General features: G+C 42.2%; 1 protein-coding gene across 4 annotated transcripts in view; it reads left to right on the top strand.

Annotated features, from left to right (window-relative positions):
- Positions 1-23667, top strand: part of DSP (desmoplakin) — a 48696-nt gene that overhangs the window by 5512 nt on the left and 19517 nt on the right. For all 4 annotated transcript variants that reach the window (XM_077809129.1, XM_077809131.1, XM_077809130.1 and 1 more), the window contains exons 2-14: positions 6058-6160; positions 8245-8393; positions 9359-9533; positions 13279-13407; positions 15174-15224; positions 16056-16217; positions 17209-17313; positions 18128-18223; positions 18777-18902; positions 19805-19957; positions 20789-20943; positions 21969-22095; positions 23021-23237. In XM_077809129.1, the coding sequence (XP_077665255.1) occupies positions 6058-6160; positions 8245-8393; positions 9359-9533; positions 13279-13407; positions 15174-15224; positions 16056-16217; positions 17209-17313; positions 18128-18223; positions 18777-18902; positions 19805-19957; positions 20789-20943; positions 21969-22095; positions 23021-23237 (1748 nt within the window). The remainder of the gene's footprint in view (positions 1-6057; positions 6161-8244; positions 8394-9358; positions 9534-13278; positions 13408-15173; positions 15225-16055; positions 16218-17208; positions 17314-18127; positions 18224-18776; positions 18903-19804; positions 19958-20788; positions 20944-21968; positions 22096-23020; positions 23238-23667) is intronic.

Raw genomic sequence — 23667 nt, 5'->3', positions numbered from 1 at the left:
GCCTTTGGGCCCAATTCCATGCTCCTTGAGATTTAAGAATGGGAAAGACAAAGTTATGTGGGTAAATGTTAGTGAAGCATATTCTACTTAGCAGATAAATAGTGTGTTTAAGAAGATGTTGTTGTTTCTAAGGCTTAATCCTGTATGTTTTAACAGTGAAGAAACTCCCATTGAAGTCAGTGGGAGTTTTGCGTACGTAAGGTCTGCAACTTGGGTGAAATCCTGGGTCCATTGAAGTCAGTGGGAATTTTTCCATTGACTTCACTGGAGCCAGGATTTCACCCAAGTCTTTCTTTCTATTACAGGATTAAGAGCTTTATCTAGCAAGGTACTGAGCCTCCTGAGCTGTGCTCCCTCAACTTCTCTTGAGTGGAGGATGCTTACCATCTCTCAGAAGTTGTTCAGCACCTCACAAGATGAGTCTGTTTGGTGAGGCTTCAATATGCAAAATTAGCATTTGTAACAAAAGTGATATACTGAAAACTCAGTTATAATATTCCTGATTTTTCATGCATTCGCCTTGGGAAACAAATCTTGTTTTATGGTATTTTAATTTTTGGTTACATCTGTTTGAATATTGTGACTAGATATGTAGCTACTTTTTTATATGCTCCTCTTCAAAATATCTCTCATTTGTATTTTCCTGTGAGCATATAAAATTTATAACACGCAAGTTACAGCTTTTGTTAGTATTTGATTGGAGTGCTTTTGTGTCCAAGTTCAGGACCATCTGTGACTAGCAGGCAGCAAATATAAAGCTGTTCAGCAGTTGTTTAAACAATGATGTATACATCACTTGCTCTTAGAATTTAGAATCCAGTTCAGGTTTTTATTAACCACTGCTGAGTGAGCATATCAAATAATACCTTGATGAATCTGTTGCTTGTTCAGACAAGTTTGAGAGAGTGGGGAAAAAAAACATGATTTTTTTTTTCTCAAGTGTTGGCTTGTTGCATATAGCAATTGCTTGGGTCTTTGAACCTGAGCATAAAGATCATTTTAAAAACTTGTTTTAATTGTGAAAACAGGAAAAATTGTTTCTCTGGGGGGCCAACCATTGAATGCCTTCTTTAGGTGTCTTTGGCCCTTTGATGTGTAGCCTTTTACACACAGGTTTGGCCTTTTTGCATCCCTTATGTGCTGCTGACCCCTTGGGTTCTGTACTGAGAACAGCTCAGCTGCACTTGAGGATCAGGGCTTAAGTGTTTACAAAGGAGAAATCACTTCTTTTCAAAACCTATAATGTAAGAAATCTTTAGACTATTTAAATGTTTCTAATAACACTAACAATGAGCAACACTGGATGCTGGAGAAGAGGCTCAGAACTGTAAGCGAGTTCTTGCTTAGTGCAGCTCTGTTGCTGACTCCTTGCGTGGCCTTGGGAAAGTGTCTCTTTCTCATTTAAAAAGTAATGTTTTCTTTTTTCCTCCCCTGGGAGTTGTGAGGATTGTTGCTAGTTAACAGGCATATATAGGATTGGGTGTGGGAGGTCCTGTACGTGCACAGTTGAAAACATGGTTTAAAATCTAAGGATAATTAGTTAGGACCAGATTGAGACCCACCCTTCTGTGGGTGTGGGGAGCTGCTCATGAAATCTCCTGCTCCTGAACAAAGCAAGGATCACAACAGCAATCCCTGAGGAGCTGCGGCCTTGCTCCCTCATGGAGAACCAAGGACTAATGTAGTAGTGATGATCCTAATGAATGGAGCAAAGTGCATGCCTTCAATGCACAAGGAGAACTTTGAGGGATTCTGCCTCATTCCCTTCTGGTGCTCCTCCTGGAATGGTACTTGCTAGACTTTTTGCAAAATACACAACCCTGCCCTATGTTTTAAAAGCTGCATCTCTGCCCCCAAATCAAATTGTTTTGCTATACACAATACTTTTACATAAAAGCGCAAAATGCTCCTTTGCTGCTTTAGGATATTTTAATAACATGCTTTTGGAATTCATAAATTCGCATCAGAATAAATATTCTTCTTTAAGGCTTTGAGATTTAATTAAAAATATGGATTTATAAATCATTCTAGACCTAAGGCCTGATTCGCCATTGCCAGACTCTGTTCTTATGCCAGTGTAATTCCATGGGTTTCCATTAACTTAAACAATGTAAAACTAGAATAATGGAATGGTGAATCAGGTCCCAAATGCATATTTAGTAAAAGTCAGTGCACTCTTGTTTTGGAAGTCCAGACAAAAGACCTCATCTCTGATTTTTCCCTCTATCTAAATAGACAGGTTATTTGATTTTGACATTGTGAATCACAGGTTCATCTAGACTAAGTGAAAGAATGACTCCATATGTGATAGGGACCATCTTCGTACTGTGTGTGTGTACAATGTCTCGTGGAACGGGACCTTGATCCCTAACTGGGGACTCTGTGTGCTATCTCAGTACAAAATAACAACAACAATCCTGTATTTTCATATCTGGAAATCTGTTTCATCTCAAACAGTCTCTGAAGATGTGTGTGTCAAAATGACGCTTCTGTAGCAGCTTGCTTGGTTTGAATCACATCAGGGTTAACTAGATCCTACATCCTTGTGAGGAACATAAATGGAGTTTGAGGAGCAGCCGTGTTTGTCTGTATCCGCAAAAAGAAAAGGAGGACTTGTGGTACCTTGGAGACTAACAAATTTATTTGAGCATAAGCTTTCGTGAGCTACAGCTCACTTCATCGGAGGCATCGGATAAATGGAGTTGTGTGCGGAGTGTATTGGTCATTTGGATGAGCCTTTAAAAATCAAGGTTCTGTCTTCCATGCATGAATATTAAAGATGTCATATCACATTTTACAAGAAGTGGGATTTTGCCCTGATTTCTCTGGCCCAAGCTTCTCTTCCCAGCTGTTCATCCACTTGTCTGTTGCCTCCATCACAAGATTGGCTATATGATTGCTAGGCAGCATGATTGGGATTTTCGAAGGAATGCAGCCTTGTCCTAACTGTTCCTATTGAAGTCAAGAGGAGTTTTACCATTGACTTCAACAGGAATAAACTCCTCTAACTTAAGTAGGAGCAAAGAGTTAGGTCATGGCTGATGGCTTTTTGAAAATGCTACCCTGTATTGCTTATAAAGTACTTTACAGTTCTAGAGAGTGAAAAATATTATGGTGTATTAATGTAAGAGATTGCAACATGTTGATGAAAAATCATAGTGATATTTAATCCTTGATATCATAAGAGGTGGTATACATTTCAACAACCGGTTAGATTTGCTTGCTGCCACTGTTGTAGAGTTTCTGTGTCAATCAAAGTGGGTTTAGGCATTATATTAGCTAATATTTCTAACAAGTTCTCAGTTGAAAGTTCACTTCCATATTCTTTTAGTTTTAAAACAGGAGGGACATTTTTGAATGTGAGTGCATGTTTGTGCAGAAAAATCCTCTGCAAAGGCCAGCTCCTTGGCTAGTGTAAATCGGCATAGCTCCATTAACTTCTTGGAGCTACCCTGTCTTACACCAGCTGGGGCTGTTGCACCAAATAGCTACACCTGCCTGGCGATTCTATGCAGAGCTATTTTTGTTGCACTTCACCAAAGCAAAGTTTTTATTTCTGGAGTTAGTCTTTCTAAATTTTTAAAGTGAAACTGATGCTGAAGTACAGAAGCTCGTACTTTGAGATACAGGGATCTTTTTCTCTAGTCAGTGCATGCCACAGTTAATGCACACATACGTGTAGACTTCCTGGATTTATACTTGTTCTTCAGTCTTTTAAATGGTTGTAGTAGGTTAGTTTATTTGGAAAGGATTTTCTTCATCATCTTTGGAGATAATTAGACTGACATAATGGACCATTTGGAATTTTCATACATTCTTTGTGCCTTACCTCAGTTGGTATGAATCCACAGAGCTCCACTGAAGTCAAAGAAGCTATGCTCCTTAGCCCCAGCTGAAGATCTGGTCCTTACATAAAACTCCTGTGAATGTAAGGCATTTTACTTTCAGAGAGGGCACCTAAAAATCAGTAGGCAAAAATACTGTTCTTATATGCTAGTTTAAAAAAAAAACAAAAAACCAAAACTTGAAAAATGTAGGCCACTTAACAAGAATCCTCCCTTTTTATGTTTTGTCTTTTGAGTGCAAATAATTGCAGGTGCAATTGTTGTAATGTAGATTTTAGGGGGAGACAGGTACTTGGAGATCCAAAGACATCAGCTGAGCCCACAAAGAATTATGGCTGTAGAAAAGGAGCTTGGGTTAAAATCGAGTCCATGCTGTTTGGCTTTTCTTCAGTCTGGTTTGAAATACCCAGGAGTGCATATGGCCCAGATCCTGTGCTGCTGCCGAGCAGTGCATGCTGTAGCGTGGAAAGTTGGCTTTATGTCACCTTTGTGCTTCTCCAGTCTTGGGTTGTTTGTACTCCAGTTCTGGTCTCCTGGAATAACCTAAAGCAGCTTAGGCGCTGCTCTGAATTGTGCTGGCTGCCATTGGCTGTTCCAGCAGATGCTTATTGCTGGGGCACAGAGAAGCCCCAATCGTACCTCTTTGCCCCAACCACCCCTCCTTGGCTAGCTGCAGGGAGGTAGGTGCAATAGGAGCCGTTACAGCAGCTCTTCACCACTAAAGGATTTTCCTACGCTAGAGTGATCCTCGTGTGTCCAGCTACAGCAAAGGATTTAGTGCCTTTTTGTGCTGGTGGCACAAAGCAGGGGAGAATCCAGGCCTGTATCCTTAGTTAGTATCTTAAGGCCCAGTTCTGAAAACCTGTTGTTATAGGGCCTAATCCAAAGTCCAATGGAAAGATTCCTGTTGACTTCAGAGGATGTTCTCGCTCATTACTTGGAATGAAGTGGAATTACTTGGGATGAAGATTTGGGTCTTTAGCAATTTGTAATGGGAAAATTCTATATACAGTGAGCATGGTACACAGAGAGCTGGGTTAGTACAGGAAGCATATACGTTTCTTACCGTCTCCTGGCAGTCGTTTATTTCTTTTTCAGTGGCAGGATATGTTGGAAATATAAACCTAGGAACAGTCTGAGTTTGTCTGGGAGCTGTGATTCCATCTGCAAGGGGTGGTTCCCAGTTTGAAGCACCTCACCCATGTTCAACTACCACTGCTTCGCTTTGGTGGCTGAATCGAAAGATAGGCAAATACTGACAAAAAAAAACCTGTACATGGGCACTATCTGGTCATGTGATCTATAGGTGAATGGCAATATACAGTAGATCATATGCAAATAATCACCCAAAAAGGAATTCCACTCCGACCCATCTGCTTAACTTGGGCACCCATATTTAACACCTCAGATAAATCTAGTAGCAGGTTTTTGCTTAGAGCCCTGAATTTTTTTTATTACTATTATTATTTGGTAGAACAAGTGCTCATACAGTTCCCTTACTGTAATGCCTTTAAGACATTGTGGTAGCTTCAAATATTACCTCTGATACAAGGATACTTGATGCACCTAGCCTCATGATTACGTTAAATTCAATAATACTTCACACAGGCAGTTGTGATACACATCTTCCTAGCTCTAATATATGCTGTTCCATAGGAGAGTGTAGAAGGCCCGATCCTGCATTCCTTTTGCACTCCAAAGTTCAGGATCAGGCTCATAATGTATACAGATTTATGTGCTACTATTTGGTATAGACTATGAAGAATTTAAGGAATTTGTTACTCTTGTGTGATGGGTATGTTCCCCTGCTACGGTCACAGATCTGTGCTAGAATAAGAACTTTCTCCTTTACCAGGTGCCAGCTCCTCCCTTCTGCTTGGTCCTACCTTGAAGTTGTCATCAAGCCTGTGCTTCTAGAATTACAGCCTGTTCCCACAGAGATCGTTGTGATGTTGCAGAGTCAGCATTCTGACTTCACTGCAGGATAAAATAGGAGGGGCAGATGCAGCATTCTGACTTCACTGCAGGATAAAATAGGAGGGGCAGATGCAGCATATTGATCTCTGGGAAGTCTGACTAAATTTATTGTTTCATATCACTGTCCTTAATTGTTGGGAATATGAATTTCTTACTTCCTTTGAAAAATGTATTTGAATTAAAACCTAATTCGTACTTCAAATTTCATTCTACTATTCCTCTTTTTCCCTCCCAGTCAAAATGGTACCGGTACCATGTCAAGACGTCAGAACACCATTCAGGATCTTTTGCAGAATTGTGCGGATTGCCTGATGCGTGCTGAACTTATAGTGCAGCCTGTGAGTCCCCTTTATTTTGCTTATCCTAAATGAATATTAACACTGTAGGTAATGGTACTTCAGAACTTTCACACAATTGACTTTGGTTCAAAGTTGAAATCCCACTTTCCCTCTTCTCACTGATCCTTTCACTTGTTCTGCAAAGGAAAGCTTGCCTTTTGTCTATTGTCCTGAAATACTATGTATCCTTTTCAGATCTCACTCTTGAAACATGTACCTTTCACTTCCGATTGACTTTTCATTAGAGCTGATTAGAAAAAAAAATTAATTCCAAGATTTTCTGATTAAGAAAAAGGAACACACTTTCTGTGAAAATTGCCATGGAACATTAATCACACCAGCTTTAATTTTCAATGTTCGACTGAGACCACTGTCAGGGCAAACCATCCCCCTAAATGGCGTGGCCACTTATATGCTCCCCCAAACTTTGCTGTATTTGTTCAGCAAAGTGTTCTGAGCTGCAGTTGCCCTGAAATTGAACCAGCCCTGTGCAAAACTGCTATATCTTGACTGGTAAGGAAGGGTATAAAACTAGGCTGAGGTCCCCTTAGCTGTCTCTTCTTAAATGTATCCATTCCAGTTCTGCTCTCCCCCAGTGTAAATGCAGAGTTGGTCAGTGATGTGCAGTGGAGTTATTCTGGATTTACACTGGAGTAACTGGGTTCAGTCCTGCTAGGTGTTGAGCACCCTGAACTCTGATTGAAATCAAAGGGAATTCAGGATGCTGAGCAGATGATGAGATTGAGGTCACGGAGATCTGAATTAAACCCACAATCTCTGCAGAGGATGTAATTAAATTTACATTTTAGGGCCCGTTGGGGGCACTAATCTCTTCCAGGAATGAACTCTCTGGTTCAGAGTTTTGTTTCCTTTTCTGAGTCGTTGCACATGTGTCCATGCTTTTGGAAATGTCAGTGCCAAAGCAAATACTGTCTCTTTCACCGAATATTATTTCAGTGGAGTTAAAACAAAGAAGTGCTTCGTTCTGGCTCTGTGCCACTTGTTGCACTGTTTACTTTTTATTCTTTTGGGGCCAAAGAGTGTGAAGTCCATAAGAATTTTGCCTGCCTAAAGGTGGAGGGGAAAAAATGCATGTTCAATTGTGACTGGTCCCATGTAGGTGCACAAGTAGGGAGACAGGTCAGGGATCCTTTACCCCTTGTGCAGCAGCTGTCCGCATTCTGGTTTGTGCCTCTGAGGTAGCAATTAGTGTCAGCCTCCACAAGTTGGTAGGGAGGAATGTGAGAGGGGCTGGCCATGGCCTATCCTTGCTCTATCCCAAGTTAATAGCACTGGCCCCATGGAGGGTGAGTGCATTCTGTGATTTTTCAGAAGGTATTTCGCTTGAATCAGGACAATGTCTAGCAATTCCCACTGGGGCACAGCACTTACTTATTACTCCCTTGAAAGTGCAAAGCATCCCTCCATAAGGTCATTGGGATTTGATTCCTGGGGTGAAATATTGGCTCTATTTAGGTAAATGGGAGTTTTGCCATTGACTTCCATGAAGCTAGGATTTCATCTCTGGTGTTTATAAAGACCATATGCATCCAAGTCTTTTCAGTGAAATTGTCAATGGACTTAGGCACAGTTCTTAACACAACAACGTGGGAAATGTGATCATTGTGGACAAGTATGGAGACATTTTTCATTTTGAGGGTTAGTATGGTGGTACCAATGCTGGATTCAAGGAAACCCAAGCTATGTGTACTAAGAGCCTATAATTTATTTTTTTGGAAGGATTTGATTTGTATCTTCAGTGCTGGCATTTTGGTATAGTGGGAAATAAAACAAAAACAGAGACATTAATTATTATTTAAAAGTATAATCACAGAAGAGGAGATTCAGAAGGAATTCCGAAATAGTCACATTTCAAATCATAATGTTCATTAATATTAATTTCTTATTTATTGATTGTTGACAGAACTGAAAGCAAAAAGTTCACCAGCTGTCTGAGTGCAGTGTGTCATACCTTTTAAATGTAATTGCTCCTGATAACAGATCAAAGCATTGTCTCTCTGTAAATAAATTACTGAGCTGGAATTTGTACAATTTATGATTTTTTTTTCTTCTGTTTCTTTTAGGAATTGAAATATGGGGATGGCATTCAAATAAGCAGGAACAGAGAACTGGAAGAATGTTTTGCGCAGACTAATGAAAATATGGATATCCTCGATGGACTGATCAGAGAGATGAGGCAAATGGGCCAGCCCTGTGATTTGTATCAGAAAAGGTACTGCCATTGGTGAATTACAAGAGGAATGTGGTCCCATCACATTGTAAATAAACAGCCTTCTCATTATGCCTTCAGAGCTTTAAAAACCCAACTAGCAATGGGACAAATGATTGTGATCTTGTTTACACAAAAGTGTAAATCTGGAGTAACTCCACTGAAGTCGGTGAAATTACCCTGCTTTTATGCTGTAACTGAGATCGGAATCTGGTCCAGCATGCTGTCCTTATAGTACGGAATCTTTGGCACATGAAAGCACATACCATTTTATTCCTCTTTGTATGTGAATTGTGTCACACCTTGTGCATATAAAGCTGGGGGAAAACCAAGCCACCTAAGCTGTCAGAAAAGATAGCTTTCGTGAGATTTGTGTGCTGTGTACACAGGCATTTCTGCAGCAGAGGCCAGCAGAAATAATTACTTTCCGTGTACGTATATGAGACTTGCTGCTGCATGTGGACACCACTGGGGTTTTTTTAGTGTGAAGCGTTAGCAAACAGGATTTAGCTCTGTCTGTTTGACCTACAGTAATGATCCTTCATTTGTGGATTGCAAGGATTTCCTTCTGAACCTGTCGTCGTCACTCCCCGTTCAGTCAGAGGAACGAGTAAGGAGTGATATCCGGGACTGACTGTCCTTCTCACCAGACACAAATTTGCTGCCTCTGAAATGCTGACAGTTCCTGCTGCTAGAAAAGCAAGAGATCAGAAGATGGAACTAAACTCCAGTTCCCTTCATGCTAGGGCAGGGCAATACCACTCAATGGGCCTGGTAGCATTATACTTCTTATGATATATGTCTCAGTTGCTATTCTGAGATTTTTGTCAAGGTTCTGTTCCTCAATCGGCTCATTTGGGGGATTTTCTTGCACACTTACTGGTTCAGTAGGAGATGGGAATTGCTTTATTTACATCTCTTCTGGTTATTTTCCTGGTTTATGCTAACTATTTCCTTTCCCTTTTCAGGCTTCTTCAGCTTCAAGAGCAAATGCGTGCCCTTTATAAAGCCATCAGTGGTCCTCGTGTCCGGAGGGCCAGCTCTAAGGGTGGTGGCTGCTATTCCTCTCAGAGCGGCTCAGGCTGGGATGAGTACACCAAACGCATCACCAGTGAATGTTTGGGCTGGATGAGGCAGCAGAAGGTAAATCTATCCTAAGCACAAATAGGGTAGTCAAAAATGGTGTAGCGTTGAACCTCACTTCACACTCAGTGGTGTTGTGGGAACCATCAAAACATTTTAAAAACCACTTGTGAGACAATGTTGCGTTGTCTCGTCTTTCTTTTTCTTTTAATTGCAGTTCATTATATATATGTATTTTCATTGAAATAAAGACTAGGATCCAGAACCCTATGTAACAGGGAGAAAAGGTGGCTCCCAGATGGTATAACAATTTATTTATTTCAGATTAGTGCTCAGCATTTGCACTCTGACTGCCTGCCTTTTTGCCTTCACATATACCTCAATGCCTCTGATTTGTACCGTATTTACCCACTGTCCAGTGAAGACCATCTGCCATGGTTTTATCCTTTTGGCCAGTATGCTGTAGCTAGTACCCCACTCCTGTATCTACATCCCAGCTAGAGTAGGAAAATAGCATTGCTAGTTAGAGGACTAAGTTTTCAAAAATGATTCCCTAAATAGCAACATTTCAGATGTGACAAATGTTCAAAATGTACCCCGGCTGCATGTGCAATATTCACATTTGTCTGTATAACCAGGTAGCTGTGTACACAAGTTGCTAAAAACACCTGTTATAACCCTGTAGTCTGGTTCTGTGCTGATGAGGTGGTTACCCTATTTTTATGACTTGATATATCCCTTTGAGTGCACCCATTATCTGGATGGTGGGAGGTGTGGGAGAAAATGGCTGCAATTGGAATTTGCACCAATCCAGCCTTGAAATTTGGATTTCTATCTTTCTTTTCCAAAACCAAGAGCTATTTAATCTGCTTTTATGATAATACTTACGGCTACGGCCCCCTCTTCCTAGCTTCTGTTTAGTGTTTGCCAGGTGGCTTTTTGCAAACCACATGAGGAAAGATAAGCTTCTTGCACACACCCTTCAATCCTTCACACCTGTGTGAATACCAGTCACTCTCCAGTGCTGTGGGTTCTGTAATAGCTCTAGTACACAGACAGAGGCATGTTGTAGGGGTGGGTGGGGAAGTGGAGATGCACTAGCATTGTGCCTGCAGAGGCCAGGAGTAGGTATGATTCCTCCAAACATGCTGTGGGAGGAGCACACTCACTGCTAGCCCTTGTTACAGTTTAGGAAATGGTGTAGCTTGCACGGGGGGACTTCCAGCTTCAAGCCAGTGTGAAGACCAGAGCTCACCCACCAGCCATCGTACTTAACACGGGACACCCCATTCAGACAGGCTTACCTGTGTACAGGGAGCACAGGCTTTCTGGCTGCATCCTGCATAGAAGCTGTAGAGGAAGAAGGGGGTTCACTCCCCATGCCAGTTCCCTTAGCTTACCCAGGCTCGGGCGGCCATCATTTGGCCCCTTAGCACTTTTTTTTGTTTGACAGTTCACATTAGTTTTGAACTCTTCCCTGCTCCCTGTACTGCACAATACATACTGTATTTCACTCCCCTGGAGTCTAGGATCTATTATGCAGAGCCCAGCTACAGGACCAAGGTCATGTTTCCCCTAGTAATATGATACATGGGAAATCATTCACAGCAGCTGCTGCTTTCTGCCTGTGCTTTATTTTTCTTTCATGGTGGTTTGTTGGTAGGAGAATCAGATGCTAAATATCCCAACTGACTTTCCATGGTGAACAGAGGGGCAGTGAGCTGGAATTCAGCCGCCCCTTATTTACACACAGGCAATCACATACGGTTGCTGCTGCTTCAAACACTTTGGGCTTTAGCTGAAATGAAAAGGGTCAAAGTCCTGTGTAACTTCTAGATGGCCGACTGTAGAAAATGGCTTCCTTTGTTGGAATCTTTCCAGCTCTGCCTAACCATGGGTGTGGCTCAGGATAACAGGTACTTTAGTAGTAATTGTATTGCAATGCTGAGTCATAGCGATTTGGTTCCAGACTAATAATTACCTGATGTGATCTCCGCCCAAGAGTGATATGGGTATGTATTTGTATGCACAGACACTACGTATATACATATCGATATCTCTCTCAGACTGAGATAATATCTGGTAATTATCAGCGTGGAACCAAATCTCTATATATAATATAGAAGAAGCCAAGTATCAAAAAAAGTGATTTGGCTGTGTTTTTACAGTTGGAAGCATAAAGATTTTGATCATCCTTGTAATGGATTTAATGGACTTTGGTATTTAAAAATATTAAAACAAGGAATTGTGATCCTTGCTGTCAGCTTTTGCCTGGGTTCACCGTTTTTCAAAGAACGTTTCTAGAGATTTTCCCTCAACATTGCAAGCTTCCCAAATAGAAATGTTACCAATTGGTAAGGCCCCACCAAATTCACGGCCATGAAAAATGCGTCACGGACCGTGAAATCTGGTCTCCTCCCATGAAATCTGGGTCTTTTGTGTGCTTTTACCCGATACTATACAGATATCGTGAGGAGACCAGCATTTCTCAAACTGGGGGTCCTGACCCAAAAGGGAATTGCAGTGGGGGGTTGCGAGGTTATTTGAGGGGGGTCACGCTATTGCCACCCTTACTTCTGCCCTGCCTTCAAAGGTGGGCAAATGGAGAGTGGCTCGGAAGGCAGCTCCCCACCAGCAGCAGCGCAGAAGTAAGAGAGGCAATACCATACCGTGCCATCTTTACTTCTGCGCTGCTGCTGGCCGCAGCTCTGCCTTCAGAGCTGGGCTCCCAGCCACCGCTCTCCAGCTGCCCAGCTCCGAAGGCAGCGCTGCCACCAGCAGCAGCGCAGAAGTAAGGGTAGGAGTACTGCAACCTCGGCTACAATAACCTTGTGATTCCCCCTTCCCCCCCAACTCCTTTTTGGGTCAGGACCCCTGCAATTACACAGTGAAATTTCAGAGTTAAATAGCTGAAATCATGAAATTTACGATTTTTAAAATCCCATGACTGTGAAATTGACCAAAATGGACTGTGAATTTGGTAGGGCCCTACCAATAAGCCACTCTGTCTTGAATGGTCCCTTACCATATGTGCTGACTACTTATGCTAAACAATGGTTCCGCTTCACATTTTGCTCTGAGGCTAGGAGTATCTTTCCCAGACCTGAAGAAGAGCTGTGTGTGGCTGGAAAACTTGTGTGTCTCACCAACAGAAGTTGGCCCAATAAAAGACATACCTCACCCACCTTCTCTCTCTCATATCCTGGGCCCAATACAGCTACAACTGCATATACTGTATCAATAGGCCAGACGGACAATGTGTTCCAGAGCCATTCCCATCTTAAAACTATAATCCAGATTCCACTCTTAGATATACCTGTGCTGCCCCCTATTGAAGTCTGTAAGTTACCGTAATTTATCTTGATGGAAATGTGATGTGTAACTGAGAGTAGAATCTGGCTCCGTGTGCTTTTACAAGCTACCTGAATCTCATAGAGTCACAGGGCCAGATTCTGTTTCCAGAAACATCAGAGCAGCTCCTGTGATGTCAATTAAGTTACGCTGGGAAACATAAAGGAACAGTTTAGCTCAGACCCACTAGAGATGAAAATATACCTTATCTAGTCCAGTTTTAAGTGACTCAAGTGATGGTTCCTCAACCACTATGTTAGAAGCCTGTTACACCATCTAATAGATCTCACTTTTAAGAAACTTTTAAACTCCTATTCTGAGCTTCCTTTTGCTCCATTGTACACCTTACCTCCTAGAGTGAGATTTCCCTGTGTGTGTGTTTCGCTGGTGCTTTGTTTTGGGTAATATGTGCCTTATTGTAAATGACGAGACGTGCTTTCCCTTTTTTCTTTAGGCTGAAATGGAGTTAGTGAAATGGGGTTTTGATGCAGCAGCTATTGAGCAACAAATTAATGACCACAGGAGATTTCACAATGCCATTGGGGACTATCGCTGGCATCTGGACAAATTGAAAACAGATCTGGTAATAGACTTTCTCCACCCTTCTAAGTTCATATCCACAGGTTGCTAAAATTACTGCAGCAGTGAGGATAGCCAGGTGTCTTCTGTTCAAAAGGCCTGGCTGTCAAGATTGCAGCAGCTTTAGGCCCGGATGCTTGAAATCCCCCCTGCCCTTTTTGCTGTTCCCTTCTTTTTCCAATATCTCCATGAAGATAACGATATTGAGCAATGATGTGGAATTGCATAATTTTGTACAAACCTTAACAAATGAATCCTTACAACACTTCAGGAGGGTAGGTCAGCGTTGTTGTTCCCATTTTATAGCTAGGGGAGTCTGATACACAGAGATTAAGGGCTAGATTGTGCCCTGTAAGTACAGCCATGAGCAAGGGGTGCTGTGAAGACAGCTCCACCCCAGGAGCAGACCAGGCAGGTATTTTGTCTGACCTCTCTGAGGCACAACACCTTCCCTGTTCCCCTTTGGTTCTAGGGTGGGGACTGGGGCAGGCCTTTAAAAGGTGGTGCTTACATCCGCCTGCCACTTGGCCAGCAAGTGGGAGGAATGGGGGAGCCAAAGCTCCACCCTTCTTTATTCCTTTCCCATGCACTTGGTCACATGGGAGCTCAAGGGCTGTGTGCTACAGACCTGGAGCCAAGACCTAAGTGTGTCTTTCTCGGCCAAGCAGAATGGGGTCGGGTCGGGGGGGGGGGTGGTTTGCGGGGAGCATACTCCTTTTTACTCCCCTTCTTGGACAAGTAAGAAGGGGCACAATCTAGCCCTATGTGATTTACCTGACATTCCGCAAGGAGTCAGCGACGGACCTGAGATTAAAAACAAGAACTTGCAGCTCCATGCTCCAAACCACGAGATTGTGTTGTCTCTGGGTATATGTCTACAGTGCACACTCCTTACAGCGGCGTGTGGGGTACATACACTGCTCTCTTCCCTAGCATGGCTATAAATAGCAGCGTTGATGGTGAAGCACTGCTTAGGTGAAGAAAGACACACCTGAACCCTTGGGTATATACCCTACACAGCTCTCTATACGCCCAAGCAATGTCTCGCCCATCTACACTGCTATGTTTATCAATGTAGGGTCCCACTGCCTCCTTGCTCCTAGAGCCTTTGCCTGTCGCTGGATGCTGCCTAGCCTTTCCCCGCTACCTCCCCACTGCCAGAGCCGTTCACTGATGTGTGTAGCTACACGCTGCAGCGTGGATGCAACTTGCTTTTCATTGCAGCATGTATCTAGACAGACCCTACACGCTGCTGCCAGGGGTGTGCTGTGTGCGCATAGCATTGTAAAATTGTAAGGCTATCCATTAGTTCTAAAAATGTGTCTGTTCCATGTAATTGCATGGGACACCCACTTTCAGGAGCAGTTCTGTGTATTACAGAGACAATGTGCGTACCAAACAGCACTGGGGAGATTGCTCATCCAAAGCATGGTCAGACTGTCCTGGTGCTGCCCAAGGGGTGCTGGAGCTCTGCACCACCCCCTGCGGAAAGCTTTGCCAAAGTGTGCAGTCTGGGGCTTAGTTAATTGGGTCATAAGAGCACGATTTTTTAGTTCCTGTAACGGAAATACGAGCAGACAACTGAGCCTATCTGACATCAGTTCATGAGACAGAGTGTGAGTTCATTCAGCCCTAATATTGATCTGTTTTAGGATTGTCTGTGGCACCCATCGCTATAGTATGGTAAGCATCCTAGAGTAGGCCCAGATCTCTCATCTCTAGGTTTGTCAGTAGGCAAAGCACACTAAATAATTATTGTCTTTGTTTCAGCGTGAGAAGGCTGCAGTTCATCAGCTAGAAGAAGAATATGAAACCCTGCTGGTAAGCACATTTGTTTACCTCTGACATGTTTGGAATGCGTGCTCTGTTTGATTATTTTATCCTTATTGTATCAAATGTAAGCAATTAGTCTCCTGTGTAGAGGCCCAGCCCACAGCTTGTGCACCTTGCCAGTCCCACTTCAGCCCAGTCTGCAGAGGGGTGAATTTCATCTTCACTGAAGGTTGGATTTTAAAACATAGATGCTGACAGTGTCTTAATTTGCACTTTTGTATCATACTCTTTTATGCATCTTGTTGACCTGAGTTCCACTTCTAGGGGACTGTTCTGCTGTTGGCACTAGTAGTAATGGGACTTAGCAGGGGGAGCAGCAAAAAAGGACCCCTTCATTTTTAGTCTCTCTCTTTATATATATATTTTGGTATCTTTCTTGCCTGTGCAATTTAGTCCCTACTATTTGGTACCTGAAGTTCACTACTCTCTGGTCTACAGCAGTTTTATCCCTTGCTGGGCTCTGCTAATGGCTGTACCAGTAACAATCTCACATTGTGTTTCTCCTTAGATCAGTGGGACTTCCTTGAACTATTTCCTCCTTTTGGAAGTAAATAGATGCACCTCTTTAACAACCCAAACCCGCTCAACAAAACATATACAAATACTGAGTCATGCTGTTATATTTATGCTTGAACCGAATGTTTTCAGAGGCTGATGACTTCTGGATCCCACTACTTAATAAATCCAGACACTTTGTCTATTTTCAACAGTTGTCTTGCAATAATTTTTTTGTATTAATTGTAAAAGAAGATGCATTTTGTGATTCTGATTTTTTTTTAACCTTTTGGTTATATTGTTTCTTGTTGTTTTTCCTTGTAGAGATCCTCCTTTGAGAGAATGGATCAACTGCGTCAGTTTCAGAACCTCATCCAAGCCACTAGCAGAGAGATCATGTGGATCAATGACTGTGAGGAAGAGGAGCTTCTGTATGACTGGAGTGACAGGAACACAGATATTGCCAGGAAGCAGGAGGCCTTTTCTGTAAGTTAGTGCCAAAAAAAACCCCCTCCCTGTGGACTTTTCATAATAAATCCTGATGACGGGGCACTGCACTGCTTAGGAGACTGGTACTGTGTCTGAATTCCTTCACTTTCTGGGTTGCTAGTTTGTATCTATCCCAGTTGGGTAGTTACTGTGTAGTGGGTATTTAAATCAGGATTGGATGTCTTTTTAAAAGAGAGGCTGTAGCTAAACTAGAAGTCATGGGCTTGCTGCGGGAACCGCTGGTAGATATTCTATACATTGTGCTAAGCAGGAGGTCGGACTAGATAGCCATAATGGTCTTTTCTGGCTTTAAAATCTGTGACTCTCTGGTGCCTTCTGTGGTATGGCTTGGTGACCTCAGGCCAGTTCCTTATGGACTGATAGCCACATCTAAAAGCCCCATTATTTCCATTAACACTTCTGTTGGCAAACTGTGCAGAGACCAATGATCACACGGACATAGAGAAGAAACTACTGTCTCACCTCTATTAATTGTCTCTCGACACACAAGGAGTGTTGGGAGAGAGAGCTTGCATTATTCACTGTCTAGATGTCTAAATGCAGCATCTTTCCCAAGCACTACATTCATTTAAAGAAGAAAACAAAATTTACAGTTCTAAGCAGATACTTTTAGTCATGTTACGTTAGATTTTTGCAAGGTGCTGCAAGTTTTTTCCTTTGATCACTGCACGTAGACTGTAAGAGCTAGAGGGTGGCTTTGTTGCCCTGCAAAGGGAGCAGTACAGAGCTCGACAGCCCCAGGAGTAGCATTGGAGAGGTTGTTCTTTTAAGTTTTTTTTTTTATGGACTATATTAATGTATCACTTTGAATACATTACATATAATTATTTAATTTTTATAAGCTAGTAGTTTTCTGCAGTACTTTTCAGCCTTTAACATTTTTGGGAAACTCTTATTAAACAAGATAATGATGTGATTGTTAATTTGCCTTTAAAGTGTTGTTTAATGCTGTGCTTTGTATTCACAGAAACGCATGAGCCAGTTGGAGCTTAAAGAAAAAGAGCTCAACAAACTTAAGCAAGAAAGTGACCAACTAGTGCTTAATCAGCACCCTGCTTCTGACAAAATTGAGGTAGGTTAGGCTGTCTGGGATTAAACCCGATCCCATAGTTCTTCTCTGAGTGAAATTCCCAGTGAAGTGGAAGGTCTGTAAATTAAATTCCATATTTGTATGGCAGCTCAAGGAGACCCGTTTATTGGCAAAACTGATCATTTTCCTAAAGGAAGGAAAGTGTGTGTGTGTGTGTGTGTGTTCAGAAAATTCATGGTTGGTCTTAAGGCAATATTTAGGTGTATCCTAAATTCCTTCATCTCGCATGGATTGATTTATATGAAACATAGTTAATTGTAGCTAGGCATCTCATTCTTGTTGCTCGGATTGTTTAGCTGCCGAGGTTTTGAAGGTAGCCACGCTTTCTCCAACTGAAATTTAGAATGTAAATCAATAGCTACTCCAAGAAATTTTTGTTTTCACAATTTGGAATACGTTGTTTTGTCTTATCTAACATTTAAAGAGACTCCATCAATTTGAAAATAACCTTTCTGTCTGAAAACATTAGAACTACTATAGTTACAAATAACATCTAAGAACACTGTAACTGAAAAGTTACTGGGGGAAAAAAAGATTGCTTACTTTGTGCATTTGACAGTGCTTTGTGTAAAGTCAATATTCACAGTTTCCTCTCTATAGTCAGTTAGCTGGTCAGTTGCTGCCTTGCGGAAAAGTGAAATTATTTGCATGAGTCAAGTCACTCACGGTTGCATGTATTTGCAGTAGCAGACCCTGCCTTTGTAGGTAGCTTAAAGAAAAAGAATCCTGTTCTAGGCGTGAGGTGAGTGGAAGATTGGTGCAATGAATCATGTTTTTTTTAAATTAATTTTTTTAGGCATACATGGACACGCTGCAAACTCAGTGGAGCTGGATTCTTCAGATCACCAAATGCATTGATGTGCATCTGAAGGAGAACGCAACATACTTTCAGGTGAGTTCTGGTGTTTGCAGTAATAATGCTCTTTGTGAATCAGAAGTTTTATTCCTCTTCATTTATACTTCAAGCTTTGTATAACATTTTTTGAAAATGTCACATTTCAAAAACTCAGTTAGATTACTACCAACTTTGAGTAACATAAGACTGTGTTCTCTGGCCCTTCCTGGAGTAAAATTCCCATTGATTTCAGTGTGAGTTTTGCTCAAGTAAGAACTGCAGAATTAGGCCTGTTGATTTGACCAACAATTCATGGGAAGTCTGGCATTTCCCTTACTTCTGTAGTTGATTAAAAGCATGAACTTTGTCCCTAGGTACCTGAAAGCCATTTTTCCTATGTCCAAATCTTCATATATTCATATAGTTATGTATCAAGTACCAAGTAACATTATATTACTGTTTTATACACTGCACTTCTCCATAATGTAAATTGGGATTCTCATGTTAGATAATGATTCTGATTCCTTTTACTTGTGAAAATACCCATCCCTTCTTAAAGGAGTAGTTTTTGAGAGTTCTGTGTAACTGAAATCACAATCCTTCTTTGTAGTTTTTTGAAGAGGCCCAATCAACTGAAAACTACCTGAAGAACCTACAGGACTCTGTCAGAAAGAAGTACATATGTGATAAGAACATGTCACTCCAGAGCCTGCTGGAACAGATCAAAGAACTTGAGGTACTGTCACACCTTGCAGATTTCACTAACAAATTATGGGCCTGCTCCAATTGAAATCAATAGCAAAACTCTCATAGATTTCAGCAGAAGCAGGATTGGGCCCATTTTGGGTACTAATGCATGCTGTTCTCTAGACTATAAGACAGAATGACACTACATTGGTGGATCTTTCTGGTGATATCTCATATGTGGGTCAGCATCATTTGAATTTGTATTTCAACACTTCATAGGCAACTTGCTGAACATTGCGTTATGTAATACAGTGTAGGCCCAGCTCATTTCCAGGTGTAAGGCATGCTAGAAAATAGAGAGAACAGACATCAGATGAATCTGTAGGCATCAAAACGGATTCTCTTCCTTCCCCTCCCAAAGAAGTATAATATGCTTAATAAAGCATCTAACACATAATTTTATATTATAATAGCCTCCTTGGCAAATCTTAAGACTTGAATCTATATTTGACTTAAATGTTCATCAGGAGCTGGTCATACAGTCCTGATTTACTCCTTATTCAGAGAAAACAGCCAATTATTTTAATGGGCGCTAGCCTGAACAAGAAGAGGGTGAAGATTCAGGGTGCTATTATTTTGATTCTGAGAGCATGCATAGTGTGCTATGCCCCAGGCTTTTGCACTTCACTTTAAACAAGTCATAGATCTGGATAAAACACTATGGGATGCCTCAGTAGCTGGCAGAGCTGTAGAAATACTTGAATTCACTTACAGCCTTTTTAAAAAAAAATGACAGTTTTTTCATAGATCAAATCCCGGTCCCATTGAGGTCAATAGAAGTTTTGCTGCTGACTTCAGGGAGAGCCAGATGTGGGCCATTGTGACATTAATACAGATGTGCGAAGAGTGTTTTTTTTTAATGACGTGTTAAAATACAATTTACCTTTCCAGAATGAACGAGAGAAAATTTTGGAATACAAGAGGCAAGTGCAGAACTTGGTGAATAAATCCAGGAAGATTGTGCAGTTGAAGCCTCGTAACCCAGACTACAGGAGTAACAAGCCCATTATCCTCAAGGCCCTGTGTGACTACAAACAGGATCTGGTAGAGTACTCATTACAGACTGAGAATGAACACTATAAAAAGTAGAGCTGACCAAATAATTCCCAATGAATCACTGATCTGATGATTGTAACCCTTTAATTCTCTCTTGGTCAAGATTTGAATGGATTTGAATCTTTCTGAATAGTTTGCTCAAATATTCGTAACTGTACTGTGTCACTTTGTTGTTATTGGTCAGAGAGATTGCATGCTCTTGTTTCTATCCCCTGATTGGATGAATTCACAATTTGTCCTGGAGCAGATATTTGCACATGCAAATGTTAAGTTCCTCTGTGGATCAGAGGGCCAGCGCAAGGTTCTCCACGCCACTCAAATGCTGGATAGGAGCTGATGGGGAACTGCAGGTGTGGCAGCCATCGAGGGGTGCCTGAACAGCCTTGCATGCTGTAGAAAGGGTCTCCACACCAGCCCTAGACCTGTATTCATGACTGCCCAGTGCCTGAGTAATTGGGCTGTACATTGGAGAGGTGTGTTTGAGGGCAAACAGAGGGAGGAATCTTCCCCTCCTGGATATGGAGGGCAGTGGAGATGCATTGTGGCCATGACTGCAGCCTCAGGGTTGCAGGAGCTCCTGGCCGCCATGGATGGTGGATCTGGGTAATTATGGCCCACGAGCACGGTGCTTTGGGAAATGCCAGTGAGGCACTGGGTCTCCTTATGCCACCATAGGAAGTGGGTTAAAGCCACAGACACTGCCCACCTCCCCCCCCCCCCAACCCTGGTTAATGGTCTGTCTGTCTTGCCTAGAAAACCATATTTTGCTTAAACGTAAGCAAAATATTTTAAAAAATAATTCTCCTGCTTTACTTACAGAAAACTGTGCGTAAAGGAGATGAATGCATACTGAAGGACAACACTGAACGCAGCAAATGGCTTGTGACTGGCCCAGGAGGAGTGGACATGCTGGTGCCATCTGTCAGTCTTATTATTCCTCCTCCTAATCCATTAGCTGTGGATCTTGCTACTAAGTGAGTTACTGACAAGGTTCTGAATATTTTGCCTAGGTTTGGGAAGAGTCTGTTTAAAAAGCCCTGCTTTATAATTTGGGCCCGATGAGGCACAGGAGTAAAGGATCAGGCCCCTTATTTGTAGAAATTCACCCCATGGGTGAAACTTGGTGCATACTAAGACCATTTAAAAATCAAATTGAAAACGAAATGTTGTCTGTCTACATCCCTGCTCCCTAACAATCTCAGCTGCCTTGGAGCCATTGGCAATTGACACAGATTAGAGTGGACCACAAGCTACTCTAACTTGTGCCGGGGATTGGTGTGGTGTGAAGCAGCTGTAGGATTGGGAACTTCCCCTCTGACAGCCACACTGAGTACTCCTGGAGTGATTAGTCCTGTGGATCTGGCCTGGAGAGTCTGAATAGTCTTCAGCCAAAACTTTTTGTGGCCTTTGCTGGTTTGTGTCACACTTCTAACAACATCACTTTAATGTGGCCTGCATGAGATGGGGGAAAAATGGATTGTGCCCCTTTTTGGCTGCTTCATCATATGTAAAAACCTTCTTCCTTTTCACTAGTAGCTTCACATGTCCTTGTGATTAAAATACATTGTAGAACTTGAAATACTACCTGTAAATTAATTTGTATTTTCTGGTTTAAAAATAAGCCAAAGCTAATTGACAGGGATCATTTCTAGTAACAGGACAGTCTCAGCACACAGCTAGACAGGCTGACTGGAGTTTCTCAAACTTATGTTTCTGTGATGGGCAGGAGGCTTAGAAGTTCTAATGTGGGGGTTCTCAGACTGGGGTTTGGGACCCCTCCGGGGGTTGCGAGGTATTACATGGGGGGTCCCGAGCTGCCAGCCTCCACCCCAAACCCCACTTCGCCTCCAGCATTTATAATGGTGTTAAGTATTTAAAAAAAGTGTTTTTCATGTATAAGGGGGGTCGCTCTCAGAGGGTTGCTGTGAAAGGGGTCACCGGTACAAAAGTTTGAGAACCCCTGTTCTAACTGATGGTGAAATCTCTTTTCCCGTCTCAGGATTGAGCAGTACTATGAAGCTATTCTGGCTCTGTGGAACCAGCTGTACATCAACATGAAGAGTCTGGTGTCCTGGCACTACTGCATGATTGACATTGAGAAAATCAGGGCTATGACTATTGCTAAGGTGGGTATTCAACTGGCCTTCACTGTGGCGGACCAGTGGTGCTCAGCCTTTCCATACGGCTATGCCAGTTGACTAGACTTCTTGCTAGGCCAAGCAGTGCTCGCTATGTCCGGTTCAGCTGTCTCTCTAACACACACTAGGATGTGGGGAGCTCTGAACTCCCAGTACGGTGATTTAGAACAGCCTAAACTCTATCTCCGGTTACAGCATGCACATTAGTTAGAGCCTTGCATGAATACAAAAATTTGGATCCACATCAAATTCATGAACTGCGAAGGTGGTAAACAATACAGATATCCTTGGATATAAAGCAGATAGACACGGATTTGTAGAGCTCTGCACGTTCATATGGTAGGAGGACTGGGGTCCAGAACAGCAATTCATCATTAAAGTGGGCCAAAGCTCAGAAAATCAGTCACCAAAAGCCTGAAGTACTCGTCTTGCCACTGACCACACATACTATCCTGGCACTGGTGTCACGTGTAGTCATGTCTAGACCCACTGTCTTAGACTTTGTTGTGCAAGGGACTATAGAGAGAAACCCTTTCATTCTATTAATGGAGAAGCAAAACACATTCCTATTTGACTGTGGAAGGGATATACTGGAAGATTAGCAAGTGGGAAAGTTTGCCTTGTGGGTCCTTTCATAGCCCCCTCTCCATTATGTACTGCTGGTACTGACAGGTGCTGAGGTGTGAACAGCAGACCCATTAAGTTACATTCACTCTCTGGCTGCCAAAGTTTGGTGGTATCTGCTCTACAGAGCACTCACTTTCAATTATAGAGAGGCTGGGGAGCTTCATTCTAAAGTGTGCATCCGCCATGGTTTCATAGCACAGCTAGGCTAACGTTTCCTGGTAATTTAACTTCTCATTAGCCTGATCCGGTGGTTCCATTTTTAACAATTTCTGCATCTTTGTTGTAGCTGAAAACAATGCGCACAGAAGATTATCAGAGAATCATAACTGATCTGGAGATCCATTACCAAGAATTCCTGAGGAACAGTCAAGGCTCAGAGATGTTTGGTGATGATGACAAACGGAAAATCCAGACTCAGTTCACTGATGCTCAGAAGCACTATCAAACCTTGGTTATACAACTGCCGAATCAACAACGGCCGCAGCAACAGCAACAACAGCAAGGTTTGTCTTTTTGTCTTTGTCAATTGTTTTTTTAGTGATTAAAATTTTTTTTTTTTCTCCATGAAAATATTTATTATGTTTAAGCTCCCTCTTTGGCTAGACCTGATCCAATGTCATTTAAAACCAATAAAAAGACTCCTGTTGACTTCACTGGGCACTGGATTGGGGCCCTATAGGCACAGGAGTAATTTAAGAAAATCCCCTTAAGATGCGTGCCTAAGAACCTCTATTGCTTACCCCAAGAAAACAAAACTGCATGTGCAATAGTTTGCACAGAGGAACAAATTGTGTTCTCAGTTACACTGGTGTGAATCTGAACGTGTCCTGGCAAAGTCCATGGAGATGCTGTGGGTTTGCACCAGCACAAAGGAGAGCAGAAGTTAGCCCATATTGCAGATTTACAGTGACCAGAAAGTAAAACCTCGTTCTT

The sequence above is a fragment of the Eretmochelys imbricata genome, chromosome 2 (genome assembly GCF_965152235.1).
Source record: "Eretmochelys imbricata isolate rEreImb1 chromosome 2, rEreImb1.hap1, whole genome shotgun sequence".
Lineage (NCBI taxonomy): Eukaryota > Metazoa > Chordata > Testudines > Cheloniidae > Eretmochelys > Eretmochelys imbricata.
The sequence above is the reverse complement of the archived record's forward strand: the minus strand, read 5'-3'. Positions and strand labels throughout refer to the sequence as shown.